Source organism: Moschus berezovskii, chromosome 17 (genome assembly GCF_049115385.1).
Source record: "Moschus berezovskii isolate FMDL1 chromosome 17, NW_MosBer_1.0, whole genome shotgun sequence".
Lineage (NCBI taxonomy): Eukaryota > Metazoa > Chordata > Mammalia > Artiodactyla > Moschidae > Moschus > Moschus berezovskii.
Genome location: NC_142476.1, coordinates 64209685 through 64226512, shown reverse-complemented (window position 1 = coordinate 64226512; position 16828 = coordinate 64209685). Strand labels below are relative to the sequence as shown.

At 37.8% G+C, this 16828-nt stretch overlaps 1 protein-coding gene across 2 annotated transcripts in view; it reads left to right on the top strand.

The window, feature by feature from the left end:
* The window catches only part of DNAH14 (dynein axonemal heavy chain 14), a 398894-nt gene that overhangs the window by 144526 nt on the left and 237540 nt on the right, over positions 1-16828 (top strand). For both annotated transcript variants that reach the window (XM_088845531.1, XM_088845532.1), the window contains 4 exons: positions 1037-1208; positions 2462-2566; positions 2659-2777; positions 3561-3635. In XM_088845531.1, the coding sequence (XP_088701657.1) occupies positions 1037-1208; positions 2462-2566; positions 2659-2777; positions 3561-3635 (471 nt within the window). The remainder of the gene's footprint in view (positions 1-1036; positions 1209-2461; positions 2567-2658; positions 2778-3560; positions 3636-16828) is intronic.

The window sequence follows — 16828 nt, the reverse complement described above, 5'->3', positions numbered from 1 at the left end:
AGGCTTTCCCTTCAATTTCTTCTCTGCCTCAACCTCCAAACTATTCAGGTTGGAGCTAAGGTAGCATGGGAGAGGGAAACTGCGTGAGCAGAAAAAGTGAAAGAACTCGATCACACAACTTCTGAAGACACTTCCTTCGTTAAATTCCAGCAGCAATAGCAACAAAACTCAATATATCACTAGATTACCATGCCATGTGTGGAATTTGCTTCCCTTTTTCAAGGAGAAAAAATAATGGTAATCTGTAAAGGAAAATTTCTATCCTTGTGTTGAACCTGCTTTACATTTCCTAATCTTCTAAGATTAAATAATTACTAATAGAACTCGGATTTTCTTATACATGCCTTTATATTCTTGCTCCTAAGTCTAGTGCCCTCTCTGCAGTTCTCTTCTCCTTTAACACTCGCATCAAATAGCTTCTTCCCCAAAACCTCTCCCCAAATCGCGTTTCCTTTCTAGGATTTCAGTAGCCCTTTGTTCTATTACATTTTGTAGGACACAGATTGCTTCAACTTATTTTATATAGAACTTGATATGTATCTATCTTATCTCTCTGACTCCGTGTTAATATTATCTTGTTAAATGATGAATGTATATCTAATTTATCCTAGTATTCCCTACCAAGTACATCACTTGTACATAATAGACATTCAAAAAAATCTTTAGTTAGTGATTGGTCAGCAAAAATATAATCTCAGTACATTTTATAAATTGAACAATGCTGTGCTGTGCTGTGCTGTGCTTAGTCGCTCAGTCATGTCCAAGTCTTTGTGACCCCATGCACTGTAGCCCGACAGGCTCCTCTGTCCCTGGGGATTCTCCAGGTAAGAATACTGGAGTGGGTTGCCACACCCTCCTCCAGGTGATCTTCCCAACCCAGGGATCGGACCCAGGTCTTCCACAGATGGATTCTTTACCATCAAAACCACCAGGGAAGCCCTAAATTGAACAATATTCGGTGGCAAATGCATCTAGGTTATGGCTTTTAATTATAGCCCCTTCAAAACCAAAATTATCTCAAATTGTCTTTCTAAAGGCAGCTCCCGGCAGAAGCAAAACTCTTCTCTCAAGTCATTTCCATGTGGAAAGAAATAATGTTAAAAATACAGAACAAACTGGATGCTTTGCAAATAGCTACCTCTGCAGGAGTCCTTGAAATTCTGCAAAATTGCAATATACATCTTGAATACATAAAGAAAAATCTTGAGGTAAAACTATAGCAATTGTAAAGTGGAGAATCATTTAATCTGCAAAATGTAATGCACTACAGAAACTAATTCCAATGTAGATTTTTTTCTTTAGCAGCCAACAATATTTCAAACTCTCACCATGTATAAGTTAATGAAAATGCTATTAAAAACAACAAAAAGTGGTTGAATCAATCTAAATGACATTAGGCAAAGTATCAAATTTTTGAGTGTTTAGTTTTTCTTAACTTTAAACTGGGAATAACTCTTACCTTGAGGGGTTTTTTTTAAATGAGATAATAAATTTAAAACACAAGAGCTTACAAAGAAAATAGTTAATAATGAATGTTATCTATATTAGCACCACAACTATTGTTAAGTTGATAAAATCAGCAGAAGTTGAAATTGAATATTTTGATGATTGTATAAGTTATTGGTTCATATATTTTTACATTTCCAGTACACTAAAATTTCAGCTAGCCATGCATATCTTTAAAAACTGGTTTTAATATTTGAGATTTGTGGTGGACATACTCACTTTACTTCATAAACCAAGATCTTTTTTCCAGGCATTCATCCCTTTTGCTTGTTGAACATAAGTCTCAGTGGTTATGATTACCCCTCCAGAATACCCACATGTGGTAGTTCCAACCTACAGAAAGCTCTCTGCCCATGCGTGTGTGAATGTATATAAAGTATATATTTAATGAGAGAATTTAAGAAGTCTGTTGCAAACAAGAAATTGAAGATATAGGAGAGTAGTAAATAAAACAAGGATAGTTCACCCACATAAGTGAGTAGTATCTCTTCCTCTGAAAAGAGGAGTTTAAGATTGGTGTGAACACAGATAAATTGTGGGTAGGGGTAGAAATACAGGAATTATCTGTATAGTAGAATGTGAAGTGGCCTGCTGAAATGACAGCTTATTCTCCAGAAGGGTAGGGAATTAAGAGCAGAAAGTTGGGAACACTGGAAAGCAATGATGATAACGCTACAATAGAGTGCTTTATTAATGATCAATAATATGTGTGTGTGTGTGTAAGACTTGGATTTTTTGTTTTTGTTTTAAATTGCTTTAGTTATGGTTCTTTTTTTTGTTAGTAATTTAAGTATAACTTTTGTTGAGCACAGTATGTTATTTTGACTGATACTACTATGTATACTGAAACTTTAATGATGTGGCTTTTGTATATAAATATAAGCACAAATGATAATGTAATTTATATCATGATTAAACATATACTCTGAATTGTATTTCTTTTGAATCTGGACAGGACTATCTTGAAACGAAAAGAATGATATTCCCAAGATTTTACTTTCTTAGCAATGCTGAACTTCTTGATATTCTATCTGATAGCAGAAATCCTGAGTGTGTACAGGTAATATCATTCATTATTATCTGTTCAGCAATGTTATTATCCAACCAAGTCAGAATTTTATAAAGTTATTGACATTTGTTTCTGGCCCACAGCCTCATCTTGTGAAATGTTTTGAAAATATAAGACACTTATTGATATGGAAACAAGAAATTGGCCCTCCTGCTGTGATAATGTTCATATCTGCTGAAGGAGAAACTCTTGTGCTGCCAAAGTATGATATCTATGTTATAAACTAAGCATTTAGACTCTGTAAATCTTCATTATTTAAAACCTTTGCTTGGAAGTTTCGGACATTTCATAGACATTTGATAATCAAACTGTTTCTTCAAAGATAATTTACTTATGTAGAGTTTTACCTTTCCATATCTATATATACTAATATATCCTATAAGCCAACACAAAGTTTCATTATATGAATATAGGTAGGAAGGAAATTTGCTATTTGCTTAGGGTTGCTGATGCTACTCCCACTGCTGTTTCCTCTGACTTCTGGTTTTGTCATGAATGGTTTCCTGGCAGTTATAGTAAATGAAGTTCTTCCATTACACTAGTGCAATTTGCCAGCCCTTGTAAGGGCTCCCTAGCCTTTGGCACGAGTTTCCGAAAGTGAGTTGATTAAAAAATACTGTGCCCAAACCTTCCCATTCACAATCCTCTAATCCGGCCCTGACCTTGGCTTGCTATTTGGAAGATTCATTGAGGAAGCCAAAAATGCTTTGTAATATTTATCTATTTTGTGAATTCATATTTTACTGGATCTTCTTAATTTTGCAGATTTATTGTTTTGATGTCAAAATTTCCTAAAACTAGGTGATCTATTTTCTAATTTAAGATCTAGAAATACCAAAGACAGTATAGAATTGTAGTCCTTTGGCCCATGAATACGTTACAGGTGTAGTTTTAAGACAGTTTTACAGACTGACAAAACGAATGAAACATGAATAAAAATAATAAAAAGAATTTTTCGTAATAATTATTTTTGAAAAAATTATAGGAAAATCCGTATAAGAAGTGGTATAGAACAATGGCTGGTAAATGTAGAGAAAACCATGTTTGATCTGGTAAAAAAGTAAGTACAATTTTCAAATCCTAAGATTATATGTATATGCATACATATTTTTAAGCTGGAAAAGACTCTGATGCTGGGAAAGGTTGGGGGCGGGAGGAGAAGGGGACGACAGAGAATGAGATGGCTGGATGGCATCACCGACTCTGTGGACATGAGTTTGAGTGAACTCCGGGAGTTGGTGATGGACAGGGAGGCCTGGCATGCTGTGATTCATGGGGTCGCGGAGAGTTGGACAAGACTGAGCCACTGAACTGAACTGAATTATCTACTAATATAAGTGGGAAGTATCCAGAGAAATATATGGAGTATCGTCTTTTATGAAATGGGTTTTGATAGAACACAATGGCACATGGCTAAATGGAAAACACTCATTTTTGCAGTGTAAATGTCAGTTTTAGTGTGTACTCATGGACAACATTTGGACAGTCTTGTGTACTTTGAAATTCATAAGTTTCTGAAGACTGACCAGGACCAGAACTGATATCCACCTCTGCCTGCTTTCAGAAAACCTAGTGCCCAGGAGGCCTCTGTTGCAGCCCACTTCAGTACTCTGCACTTCTGTCCCACTTTTGCTTCCTAAGATTGATTATTTGCTTTAGTTTTTTTAAAGCTCTCCTTTTTATATTTTTATCATTGCACTCTGTTTTAAAGAAAGAGCCTCAGGGTGTGAATTTTTAAAACTAATTTGACTAGATCAGTCTTCTACATTTCTAATTATTTACTCCTAAAACTGTTAAAATGCATCTGAAGGGGAAGCTCTGAGGAACTCCAGTTCTTTATGTCTCAGTGCAGAAAGAATTCGGTGAGAGGCAAAGTGATAGATGGGGCTTCCCAGGAAGAATCCACCTGCAATGCCAGAGACGGTTTGATCCCTGAATCAGGAAGATCCCCTGGAGAAGAAAATAGCAACACACTCCTGTATCCTTGCCTGGAAAATCCCACAGACAGAGGAGCCTGGTGGGCTAAAGGCCATGGAGTCGCAAAAGAGTCAGACACTAAACAACTAAACCACAATAACAAAATGATAGATAAGTGACTTACTAGAATAGGTTGCTTGTGAGAAGCCTCACAAGCTGATGAGCAAGAGGGTGCCTCCCTTGAGAGGCTATAGTTTTATAATCAAAGGAAAAGTGGAGAGAGGGGAAAGACCATCTTCTTTCTCATTCTTGACTAGACATCACATTGCTATCATCAGCTCCTCCTCTTCATCAGATGGTGGAGTTTTCTTGTCCCTTCATGGCACTACTCAAATCAGCAGAAGAATGGTATGTACTAAAAATGGTAAATCATCTCATATTTTAGTTTAATGTCACATTTTCCATTAGTATATGCAGAGGAGCATGTCCTAGGAACCATTAACTTAACTGAACTCACTGGGCAGGATGTGGGTCTCATGTCATCATTGTTTAATTGTTTGGGGGCATGTCTCATGCTTTCTTGGCATAGTTTCGTTGCTAAGCAAGCCTGCTTCACTTTGTAGTTAAGTAAACCTGCTTTCTTGAGTGATCTTTAACTTCAGGGGTCTAATGTTTCACCATTTATGATACTTAGGTTTCTGGAATATACCCTATATCAAAGTCAAGTGTTTTATTCTATTCCAAGTTTGCAGAGTTTTGGGCTTCCCTGGTGGCTCAGAGGTTAAAGTGTCTGCCTCCAATGCGGGAGACCCAGGTTCAATCCCTGGGTCAGGAAGATCCCCTGGAGAAGGAAATGGTAACCCACTCCAGTATTCTTGCCTGGAGAATCCCATGGACAGAGAAGCCTGGTAGGCTACAGTCCACGGGGTCGCAAAGAGTCGGACACGACTGAGCGACTGAACGGACAGACAGACGAATTATATCAAGGACCTCCCAGGTGGCTCAGTGGTAAAGAATCCACTTTACCTGGGAAATTCCATGGACAGAGGAGCCTGCAGACTACCACCCATGGGGTTACAAAGTGTCGGACATGACTTTGCGACTAAACAGCAACAACAGCAATTACATCAGATGTATTATGAATCTACTGAGAAACTCAAATGCACTTTTGCCTTTAATTTGTGGATGTCATGAATTACATGAGTAAATTTCCTTATGTTTAACTTTCCTTGATTTTCTTATTTATTGGCTCTTTATTTCCTAAGATGCATGCATGCTTGCTAAGTTGCTTCAGTCATGTCCGACTCTGTGCGACCCTATGGACAGCAGCCCACCAGGCTCCTCTGCCCACAGAATCCTCTAGGCAAGAATACTGGAGTGGGTTGCCATTTCCTTCTCCATTTTCTAAGAAAGCTATCTTAAAATATTTCCTACTTTTAGTGGATTCATCAATTTCTTTTGTGTTTTTAATATCTATTGTGTATTTTGATGCTATGTTGTTATTCATAAACTTTCTTTGTAGAGTGTTCTTTTAATCAAATATCAGTATATATACCAGTCAGTATTTTTTATTTAATACTAATAATGTCATACTTGTTTCCATAATCTCAAACATTTATATCACAATGTTATTTTTAACATTTCTGTGTCATGTAAATATTTCTTGAATGAAGAATGGATTTTAATTCTTGCTTTTACTTTGTTTTACTTTCTAAAGTACTTTTTAGTGCTGATTAGTATGTATGCCCAAAAGAACCATTCTCTGCCTTTATTTTTTTTTGTCTTACGTCCACCTGGGATGCTCATGTTCATGGATGCTCATATCCATGGACTTCTTACCCTCTAGTTTTCAGTTGGGTAGGGCAAATGTGAGACTCTCTGTCTTCCTACAGTTTTGACAGAATCTAAGTTTCTTTACCTAAAGTCACAGCTTTTGACAAATGGCCCTTCTCCAAAGTCCCCAACCCTCACCAGTTTCCAGTAATATTGTTCCCTTTACTCGTTCAATCCTTTGATGATAACAACTGTGATACTTCACTAGCCCTGCTGGTTCCTTTAACCCTGCCCTCATCCTCTGCAGAGTGTACCTTCATTAAACTCTCTTCAAGTAATCTTTTGAATGTGCTGTTTCCTGCTGACTGATATGCTGCGTTTCAGCAGTTATTTTTATTATCAACACATTTGGACTCCTGCTTGCCATCCTGTTGTTTTCTAATTGGACTTTTGGTTTGGGGTTTTCTTTTCACTTACTGTTGTTAGACTGAGTTTCTTAATTTCTTTTATTGTAGCTGTGCTAAAGTTATACTTTTTTTCCTAGTGAATACTCAATATTTTAAGATACTTAGTGAAACATTTTAATCAAATTTTATAGTATTTCTGATTTTTCCACAAAGAGCGTGAGTCAATTCATAATTCCCTCTAATCACCTTGTAATTATTTAAGATTTTATTTTAGATTGCTCTTAGTTCTCTATTTACAGGTCAATAATTATCTATGCTTGGGCTTCCCTGGTGGCTCAGATGGTGAAGAATCCACTTCCTGGGTTGGGAAGATCCCCCGGAGAAGGAAATGCAACCCACTCCAGTATTCTTGCCTGGAGAATCCCATGAACAGAGGAGCCTGGTGGGCTATGGTCCATGGGGTTGCCAAGAGTTGGACACGACTGAGTGACTAACACTTTCAGTCATCCATGCTTAGCAAATTTGTGGTTTGTTTTGTTTTCATTTACGTCCTCATTTTAGTTTTTCTATTGGTAAGGATTTCTGCTCTTTTTCTTGTTATTAATTTCCCTAAAATGTTTCACCATTCTTGGTTGTTTGTTCATATTTATACTGGCAAGTCCCTCTTCTCCTATAAACAAATATTAGTTTCTAATTACAAATATTAGTTTCTAATATCTATACCTATCTGACTGTAGGTATTGCTTGACAAGCAGAATGTTCAGGACCTAGCTTGCAAGTAGCTTCTCTTTCAATGTATGGAGGTTGTTTTTCATTTTTGCTGGCAGTCACAAGCTACCCATGACACTTTACTGCCACTCTATTTCCAGCATTGTTTCATTATTTCTTATGGCAAAATGCCAATGTCAGCTTTCTTTGTTTCCTTCCTTGCCCTCTTTACTTCCTTCTCCTCCTTTCTTTCCTACAGTCTTTTAAAATGTGTGGAGTTATTTCAAGCTTCATTCTGCTTCTCTGTCCATCCCCAAACCTAAGAGAACTCCACCAAGCACTTCTCTGGATTTTCATTCTGAATGGCTAATAGCAGCTCCAACCAGTCCATTCTAGAGGAGATCAATCCTGGGTGTTCATTGGAAGGACTTATGCTAAAGCTGAAACTCCAATACTTTGGCCACCTCATGCGATGAGTTGACTCACTGGAAAAGACTGATGCTGGGAGCGATTGGGGGTAGGAGGAGACAGGGACGACAGAGAATGAGGTGGCTGGATGGCATCACTGACTTGATGGACATGAGTTTGAGTGAATTCCGGGAGTTGGTGATGGACAGGGAGGCCTGGTGTGCTGTGGTTCATGGGGTCGCTAAGAGTCGGACACGACTGAGCGACTGAACTGAACTGAACTGAACTGAATAGCAGCTCAGGATGGGGGAAGGGGGAATTGGAGGAGGCAGAGGCCCATTTGTTTCCCTATTGAGAAAGCCCTCTCTTAATTAATTTTACTAAAGATTCGTCCTGGGCTCCCTTCTACACTTGTTCAATCTCAATATTTTTTCCATTTGCTAGAAAATTTTCAAGTTTTTGATGCACTGGAACATACTTTCTTGTTTTCCAACTCTTTGTATGTATACTTTTTCATGGATTTTCTCTCATTTGAAGGAATATGGTTCAGAATGAAGATAGGACTGTTTAGTTAGAAATCTTGATCCATTTTCTCCTGATAGATTTTTTAAAAATCAGAATAAATATTTCCAAAACTATGGAGAAAATAAACTATACTGCACTTGTGTGTATATTCATATAAATATAAACATGGAAAAAATAAATATCAAAATAAAAAGCAAAGGACTAACCCAAGCTAAAGATCATAAATATTAATGCAAATGTATTTATTAACTGAGATCAAAATTAAAATGTAACTAGATGCTGTTTGGAAGATACAGTAATGCAATAAGTTATGAAAGAAACAGTAAAGATATTTCATGAAACAGTGAAAATAAGGCCATTAAATCAAATAAAAGGTCATTTTAATTGGTGAAAGGTACATTTCCCACTGATATTACTTTGAAATAATTAAGAACTTATATAAATATACTTCTCAGCAGCAAAGATAAGAAAATAATAAAAATAGACACCATTTGTAATGCAGCAAACATTTAAATAATATTCATTTAAAATATTCTAATAAATGTTGATAAATTTTTAAATGAAGTCATTTTAAGAATAAGAAGAAAATAAATTAATTTAGAGTTGAGAATTTCCAAGGCATGATGTCAGAGATAAAGCACAAGATTGAAAAATTTCACCATATAGAAACTTTGAAGTTCTGTACGAAAAAAGAAACTCACCATAACGATATTAAAACATGTACTCTTGGCACATAATAAGTGTGGTGTTAAAGTGTGGGGATATTTTTTATAATTATATTTTCTTCGTTACTTTTTAAAATTTATTTATTTTAATTGAAGATTAATTACTTTACAATATTGTAGTGGTTTTTGCCATACACTGACATGAATCAGCCATGGATGTACATGTGTCCTCCATCCTGAACACCTCGTCCCACCCACCTCCCCACCCCATCACTCAGGGTCATTCCAGTGCACCAGCCCTGAGCACACTGTCTCATGCATCGAACCTGGACTGGCAACCTATTTCACATATGGTAATATACATGTTTCAATGCTATTCTCTAAAGTCATCCCAGCCTTGCCTTCTCCCATGGAGTCCAAAAGTCTGTTCTTTATATCTGTGTCTCTGCTATCTCGCATATAGGGTCATTGTTACCATCTTTCTAAATTCCGTATATATGCATTAATATACTATATTGGTGTTTTCTTTCTGACTTATGTCATTCTGTTTAATAGGCTCTAGTTTCATCCACCTCATTAGAACTGATTCAAATACATTCTTTTTAATAGTTGAGTAATATTCTATAGTGTATATATACCACAGCTTTCTTATCCATTCGTCTGCCGATGGACATCTAGGTTGCTTCCATGTCCTGGCTATTGTAAACAGTGCTGTGATGAACATTGGGGTACATGTGTCTCTTTCAATTCTGGTTTCTTTGGTGTGTATGCCCAGCAGTGGGATTGCTGGGTTGTATGGTAGCTCTATTTCCAGATTTTTAAGGAATCTCCACACTCTTCTCCATAGTGCCTGTACTAGTTTGCATTCCCACCAACAGTGTGAGAGGGCTCCCTTTAATCCACACGCTCTCCAGCATTTATTGTCCAGTACTCTTGCCTAGAAAATCCCATGGATGGAAGAGCCTGGTAGGCTGGAGTCCGTGGGGTCGCTAAGGGTCAGACATGACTGAGCGACTTCACTTTCACTTTTCGCTTTCACACATTGGAGAAGGAAATGGCAACCCACTCCAGTGTTCTTGCCTGGAGAATCCCAGGGATGGGGGAGCCTGGTGGGCTTCCGTCTATGGGGTCGCACAGAGTCGGACACAACTGAAGTGACTTAGCAGCAACAACAGCAGTAGCAGAAGCAGACTTTCTGATAGCAGCCATTCTGACTGGCATGAGATGGTACCTCATTGTGGTTTTGATTTGCATTTCTCTAATAATGAGTGATGTTGAGCATCTTTTCATGTGTTTGTTAGCCATCTGTATGTCTTCTTTGGAGAAATGTCTGTTTAGTTCTTTGGCCCATTCTTTGATTGGGTTGTTTATTTTTCTGGTATTGAGCTGAATGAACTGCTTGTATATTTTTGAGATTAATTGTCAGTTGCTTTGTTTGCTATTATTTTCTTCCATTCTGAAGGCTGTCTTTACACTTTGCTTATAGTTTCCTTCGTTGTGCAAAAGCTTTTAATTTTAATTAGGTCTCATTTGTTTATTTTTGCTTTTATTTCATTACTCTGGGAGATGGGTCATAGAGGATCCTGCTGTGATTTATGCCAGAGAGTATTCTGCCTATGTTTTCCTCTATGAGTTTTATACTTTCTGATCTTACATTTAGATCTTTAATCCATTTTGAGTTTATTGTTGTGTATGCTGTTAGAAAGTGTTTTAGTTTCATTCTTTTACAAGTGGTTAACCAGTTTTCCCAGCAACACTTATTAAAGATATTGTCCCTTTTCCATTGTATATTCTTGCCTCCTTTGTCAAAGATAAGGTGTCCATAGGTGCATGGATTTATCTCTGGGCTTTCTTTCTGTTTTGTTCCATTGATCTATATTTCTGTCTTTGTGCCAGTACCATACTGTCTTGATGACTGTAGCTTTGTAGTATAGTCTGAAGTCAGGCAGATTGATTCCTCCAGTTCCATTCTTCTTTCTCAAGATTGCTTTGGCTGTTTGAGGATTTTTGTATTTCCATACAAATTGTGAAATTATTTTTTCTAGTTCTGTGAAAAACACTGTTGGTAGCTTGATAGAGATTGCATTGAATCTATAGATTGCTTTGGGTAGTATACTCATTTTCACTATATTGATTCTTCCAATCCATGAACATGGTATAGTTCTCCATCTATTTGTGTCATCTTTGACTTCTTTGATCAGTGTTTTATAGTTTTCTGTATATAGATCTTTTGTTTCTTTAAGTAGATTTATTCCTGAGTGTTCTATTCTTTTCGTTGCAATGGTGAATGGAATTGTTTCCTTAGTTTCTCTTTCTGTTTTCTTATTGTTCAGTTCAGTTCAGTTCAGTCACTCAGTGGTGTCCAACTCTCCGCGACCCCATGAATCACAGCACGCCAGGCCTCCCTGTCCATCACCAACTCCCGGAGTACACTCAAACTCATGTCCACAGAGTTGGTGATGCCATCCAGCCATCTCATTCTCCATCGTCCCCTTCTCCTCCCGCCCCCAACCTTTCCCAGCATCAGAGTCTTTTCCAGTGAGTCAACTCGTCGCATGAGGTGGCCAAAGTATTGCAGTTTCAGGAATTCAAGGGATTTCTGTGTGTTAATTTTATATCCTGCAACTCTGCTATATTCATTGATTAACTCTAGTAATTTTCTGGTGGTGTCTTTAGGGTTTTCTATGTAGAGGATCATGTCATCTGCAAGCAGTGACAGTTTTACTTCTTTTCCAATCTGGATTCCTTTTATTTCTTTTTCTTCTCTGATAGCTGTGGCTAAAACTTCCAAAACTATGTTGAATAGTAGTGGTGAGAGTGGGCACCCTAGTCTTGTTCCTGACTTTAGGGGAAATGCTTTCCATTTTTCACCATTGAGGATAATGTTTGCTGTGGTCTTATCATATATGACTTTTATTATGTTGAGGTATGTTCCTTTTATGCCTGCTTTATGGAGGGTTTTTATCATAAATGGATGCTGAATTTTGTCAAAAGCTTTCTCTGCATCTACTGAGATAATCATATGGTTTTTATCTTTCAGTTTGTTAATGTGATGTATCGCATTAATTGATTATGCAAATATTGAAGAATCCTTGCATCCCTGGGATAAAGCCCACTTGGTCATAATGTATGATCTTTTTAATATGTTGTTGGATTCTGTTTGCTAGAATTTTGTTGAGGATTTTTGCATCTATGTTCATCAGCGATATTGGCTTGTAGTTTTCTTTTTTTGCAGCATCTTTGTCTGGTTTTGGTATTAGGGTGATGGTAGCCTCATAGAATGAGTTTGGAAGTTTACCTTCCTCTGCAATTTTCTGGAAGAGTTTGAGTAGGATAGGTGTTAGCTCTTCTCTAAATTTTTGGCAGAATTCAGCTGTGAAGTCGTCTGGTCCTGGGCTTTTGTTTGGAAGATTTTTGATTAGAGTTTTGATTTCCATGCTTGTGATATGTCCGTTAAGATTTTCTATTTCCTCCTGGTTCAGTTTTGGAAGGTTAAACTTTAGCAAGAATTCGTTCATTTCTTCCAAGTTGTCTATTTTATTGGCATATAGTTGCTGATAGTAGTCTCTTATGATCCTTTGTATTTCTTTGTTGTCTGTTGTGATTTCTCCATTTTCATTTCTAATTTTATTGATTTGATTCTTCTCCCCTTTTTTCTTGATGAGTCTGGCTAATGGTTTGTCTATTTTATTTATCTTCTCAAAGAACCAGCTTTAGTTTTGTTGGTTTTTACTATAGTCTCCTTTGTTTCTTTTTCATTTATTTCTTCCCTAATTTTTAGATTTCTTTCCTTCTACTAACCCATTTCTTCTTTTTCTATTTGCATTAGGTGTAAAATTAGGTTATTTATTTTATTTTTCTCATGTTTCTTGAGGTAAGCTTGTATTGCTATGAACCTTCCCCTTGTTGCTGCTGCTGCTGCTGCTTTTACTGAATCCCATATGTTTTGGGTTGTTGTGTTTCCATTTTCATTTGTTTCTATGTGTATTTTGATTTCTTTTGTGATTTGTTGGTTATTCAGAAGCGTGTTGTTTAGCCTCCATATGTTTGTATTTTTAATAGTTTTTTTCCTGTTCAGTTCAGTTCAGTCGCTCAGTCATGTTCGGCTCTTTGCTATCTTACCACATTGTTACCCGAAAATATGCTTGAAATGATTTCAGTTTTTTTGAATTTACAAAGGCTAGATTTATGGCCCAGGATGTGATCTGTCCTGGAGAAGGTTCCATGTGCATGTGAGAAAAAGGTGAAATTAACTGTTTGGGGGTAAAAGGTCCTATAGATATCAATTAGGTCTAACTGGTTCGTTGTATCATTTAAAGTTTCTGTTTCCTTGCTAATTATCTGTTTGGTTGTTCTATCCATAGGGGTGAGTGGGGTATTAAAGTCTCCCGCTATTATTGTGTTACTGTTAATTTCCTCTTTCATACTTGTTAGCATTTGCCTTACATACTGTGGTGCTCCTATGTTGGGTGCATACATACTATATCTTCTTCTTTGATACATACTATATCTTCTTCTTTGATTGATCTTTTGATCATTATGTAGTGTCCTTCTTTGTCTCTTGTCATGGCCTTTATTTCAAAGTCTATTTTGTCTGATATGAGTATTGCTACTCTTGCTTTCTTTTGGTCTCCATTTGCATGAAATATCTTTTTCCAGCCCTTCACTTTCAGTCTGTATGTGTCCCTTGTTTTGAGGTGGGTCTCTTGTAGACAACATAGGGGTCTTGTTTTTGTATCCATTCAACCAGTCTTTGTCTTTTGGTTGGGGCATTCAACCCATTTACATTTAAGGTAATTATTGATAAGTATGATCCTGTTGCCATTTACTTTGTTGTTTTGGATTCGAGTTTATAAATCTTTTCTGTGTTTCCTGTCTAGAGAAGATCCTTTATAATTTTTTGAAGAGCTGATTTGGTGGTGCTGAATTCTCTCAGCTTTGGCTTGTCTATAAAGCTTTTGATTTCTCCTTGATATTTGAATGAGATCCTTGCTGGGTATAGTAATCTGGATTGTAGGTTTTTCTCTTTCATCACTTTAAGTATGTCCTGCCATTCCCTTCTGGCCTGAAGAGTTTCTGTTGAAAGATCAGCTATTATCATCATGGGAATCCCTTTGGGTGTTTTGTTGCTTTCCTCTTGCTGCTTTTAATATTTGTTCTTTGTGTTTGATCTTCGTTAATTTGATTAATATTTGTCTTGGGGTGTTTCGCCTTGGGTTTATCCTATTTGGGACTCTCTGGGTTTCTTGGACTTGAGTGGCTATTTTTTCCCCCACTTTAGGGAAGTTTTCAACTATTGTCTCCTCAAGTATTTTCTTATGCCCTTTCTTTTTGTCTTCTTCTTCTAGGACTCCTATGATTCGAATGTTGGGGCATTTAACATTGTCCCAGAGGTCTCTGAGGTTGTCTTCATTTCTTTTAATTCTTTTTTCCTCTCTGCTTCATTTATTTCCACCATTCTATCTTTCACCTCACTTATACTCTCTTCTGCCTCAGTTAATCTACTTTTGGTTCCCTCCAGAGTACTTTTGATCTCAGTTATTGCATTATTCATTATTGACTCTTTTTTATTTCTTCTAGGTCTTTGTTAAGCATTTCTCGCATCTACCCAATCCTTGTCTCTAGTCTATTTATCTATAACTCCCATTTTGTTTTCAAGGTTTTGGATCATCTTTACTGTCATTATTCTGAATTCTTTTTCAGGTAGACTCCCTATCTCTTCCTCTTTTGTTTGGTTTGGTGGGCATTTATCATTTACCTGCTGAATATTTTTCTGCCTTTTCAATTTGTTTAGATTGCTGTTTGGGGTGGCCTTTCTTTAGGCTGGAAGTTTGTGGTTCCTCTTTATTGTGGAGGTTGCTCCCTGTGAGTGGGGTTGGACTAGTGACTTGTCAAGGTTTCCTGGTTAGGGAAGCTTGTGTCTGTCTTCTGGTGGGCAGAGCTGGATCTCTTTTCTCTGGAGTGCAATGAAGTGTCCAGTAGTGAGTTTTGGGATGTCTATGGGTTTGGTACTGTTCATGCTAAAGCTGAAACTCCAATACTTTGGCCACTTCATGCAACGAGTTGACTCACTGGAAAAGACTCTGATGCTGGGAGGAGTTGGGGGCAGGAGGAGACGGGGATGACAGAGAATGAGATGGCTGGATGGCATCACCGACTCGATGGATATGAGTTTGAGTGAACTCCGGGAGTTGGTGACGGACAGGGAGGCCTGGCGTGCTGTGATTCATGGGGTCACAAAGAGTCGGACACGACTGAGCGACTGAACTGAACTGAACTGATGGGTTTGGTGTGACTTTGCGAAACTTGTATTTTAATGCTCAGGGCTGTGTTCCTGCCTTGCTGGAGAATTAGTGTGGTATGTCTTGCTCTGGAATTTGTTGGCTCTTGGGTGGAGCTTGGTTTCAGTGTAGGTATGGAGGCTTTTGGATGAGCTCTTTTCAGTTAATGTTCCCTGGAGTCAGAAGTTTTCTGGTATTCTCAGGTTTTGAATTTAAGCTTTCTACCTCTGACTTTCAGTCTTATTCTTACAGTAGCCTCAAGACTTCTTCACCCATACAGCACAGATGATAAAATATCTAGGTTAATGCTGAAAAGATTCTCCACAGTGAGGGACACCCAGAGAGGTTCACAGAGTTACATGAAGAAGAGAAGAGGGAGGAAGGAGATAGGGGTGACCAGGAGAAGAGGGGGAGTCAAAAGGAGAGAGACCAGTCTAGCCAGTAATCAATACCCTGTGTGCTCTCCACAGTCTGGAACACCCAGAGAGGTTCACGGCATTACATAGAGAAGAGGAAGGAGGGAGATAGGAATGACCAGGAAGAGAAGAGGGGGAGTCAAAAGGGGAGAGACCAGTGTAGCCAGTAATCAGTTCCCTAAGTGTTCTCCACAGCCTAGAATATGCAGAGAGATTCACAGACTTAAGTAGAGAAGAGAAGGGGGAGGGAGGAGATAAGAGGTGACCTGAGAGAGACAAAGGGGAGAGAGCAATTAAGCCAGAATTCACACCCCTATGTAAAAATGGGTACTGAAGATTAGATTCTTAAAGGTACAAAATGGATAACAAATACCAAAAAGCAAGAATTAAAAATATAGAGTAGAGGTTAGACTCTCAATAATACAATATTAAAAATACAAAACAAAATCAATCACAAAAATTATGGAATATATATATGAAATTTACTTTAAAAATAGAGTCTTTTTTTGCAAGGTAATAGATTATAAAAATGAAAATTTAAGGAGTGATAAAGAACTTATAAATTGAAAAATGATAATAGTAAAAACATATCTAGCAATTTCTCTGGAGCTGTTGAGGGCAGTGTGGGGTCAGTTCACTTCCAGATGGTTCCTTGTTCCAGCTTATACTTCTTCTCAAGGTCTATATAGAAGACGTTCTCTATAAAGAAGACCCTTCCCAATGCTTGCTGCTGCTAAGTCACTTCAATCATGTCCACCTCTATGCGACCCCATAGACGGCGGCCCACCAGGCTCCCCTGTCCCTGGGATTCTCCAGGCAAGAACACTGGAGTGGGTTGCCATTTCCTTCTCCAATGCATGGAAGTGAAAGTGAAGTCGGTCAGTCGTGTCCAACTCTTCACAACCCCATGGACTGCAGCCTACCAGGCTCCTCCGCCCATGGGATTTTCCAGGCAAGAGTACTGGAGTGGGGTTCCAATGCTTAGTCAATGTTAACTACAGGGTTTTAATCTGTTGCACCTGTCACTTCCAGAGTGGTTCCTTCTTTGTTTATTTTGGCTTCCTCTGTTTGCAAGTCTCTTCAGTGTCTAATTTCTGCCCTGACACAAGGGGGCAAAGGTGGTCACTTATTTAGGCTCACTTGTTCAGTTGTG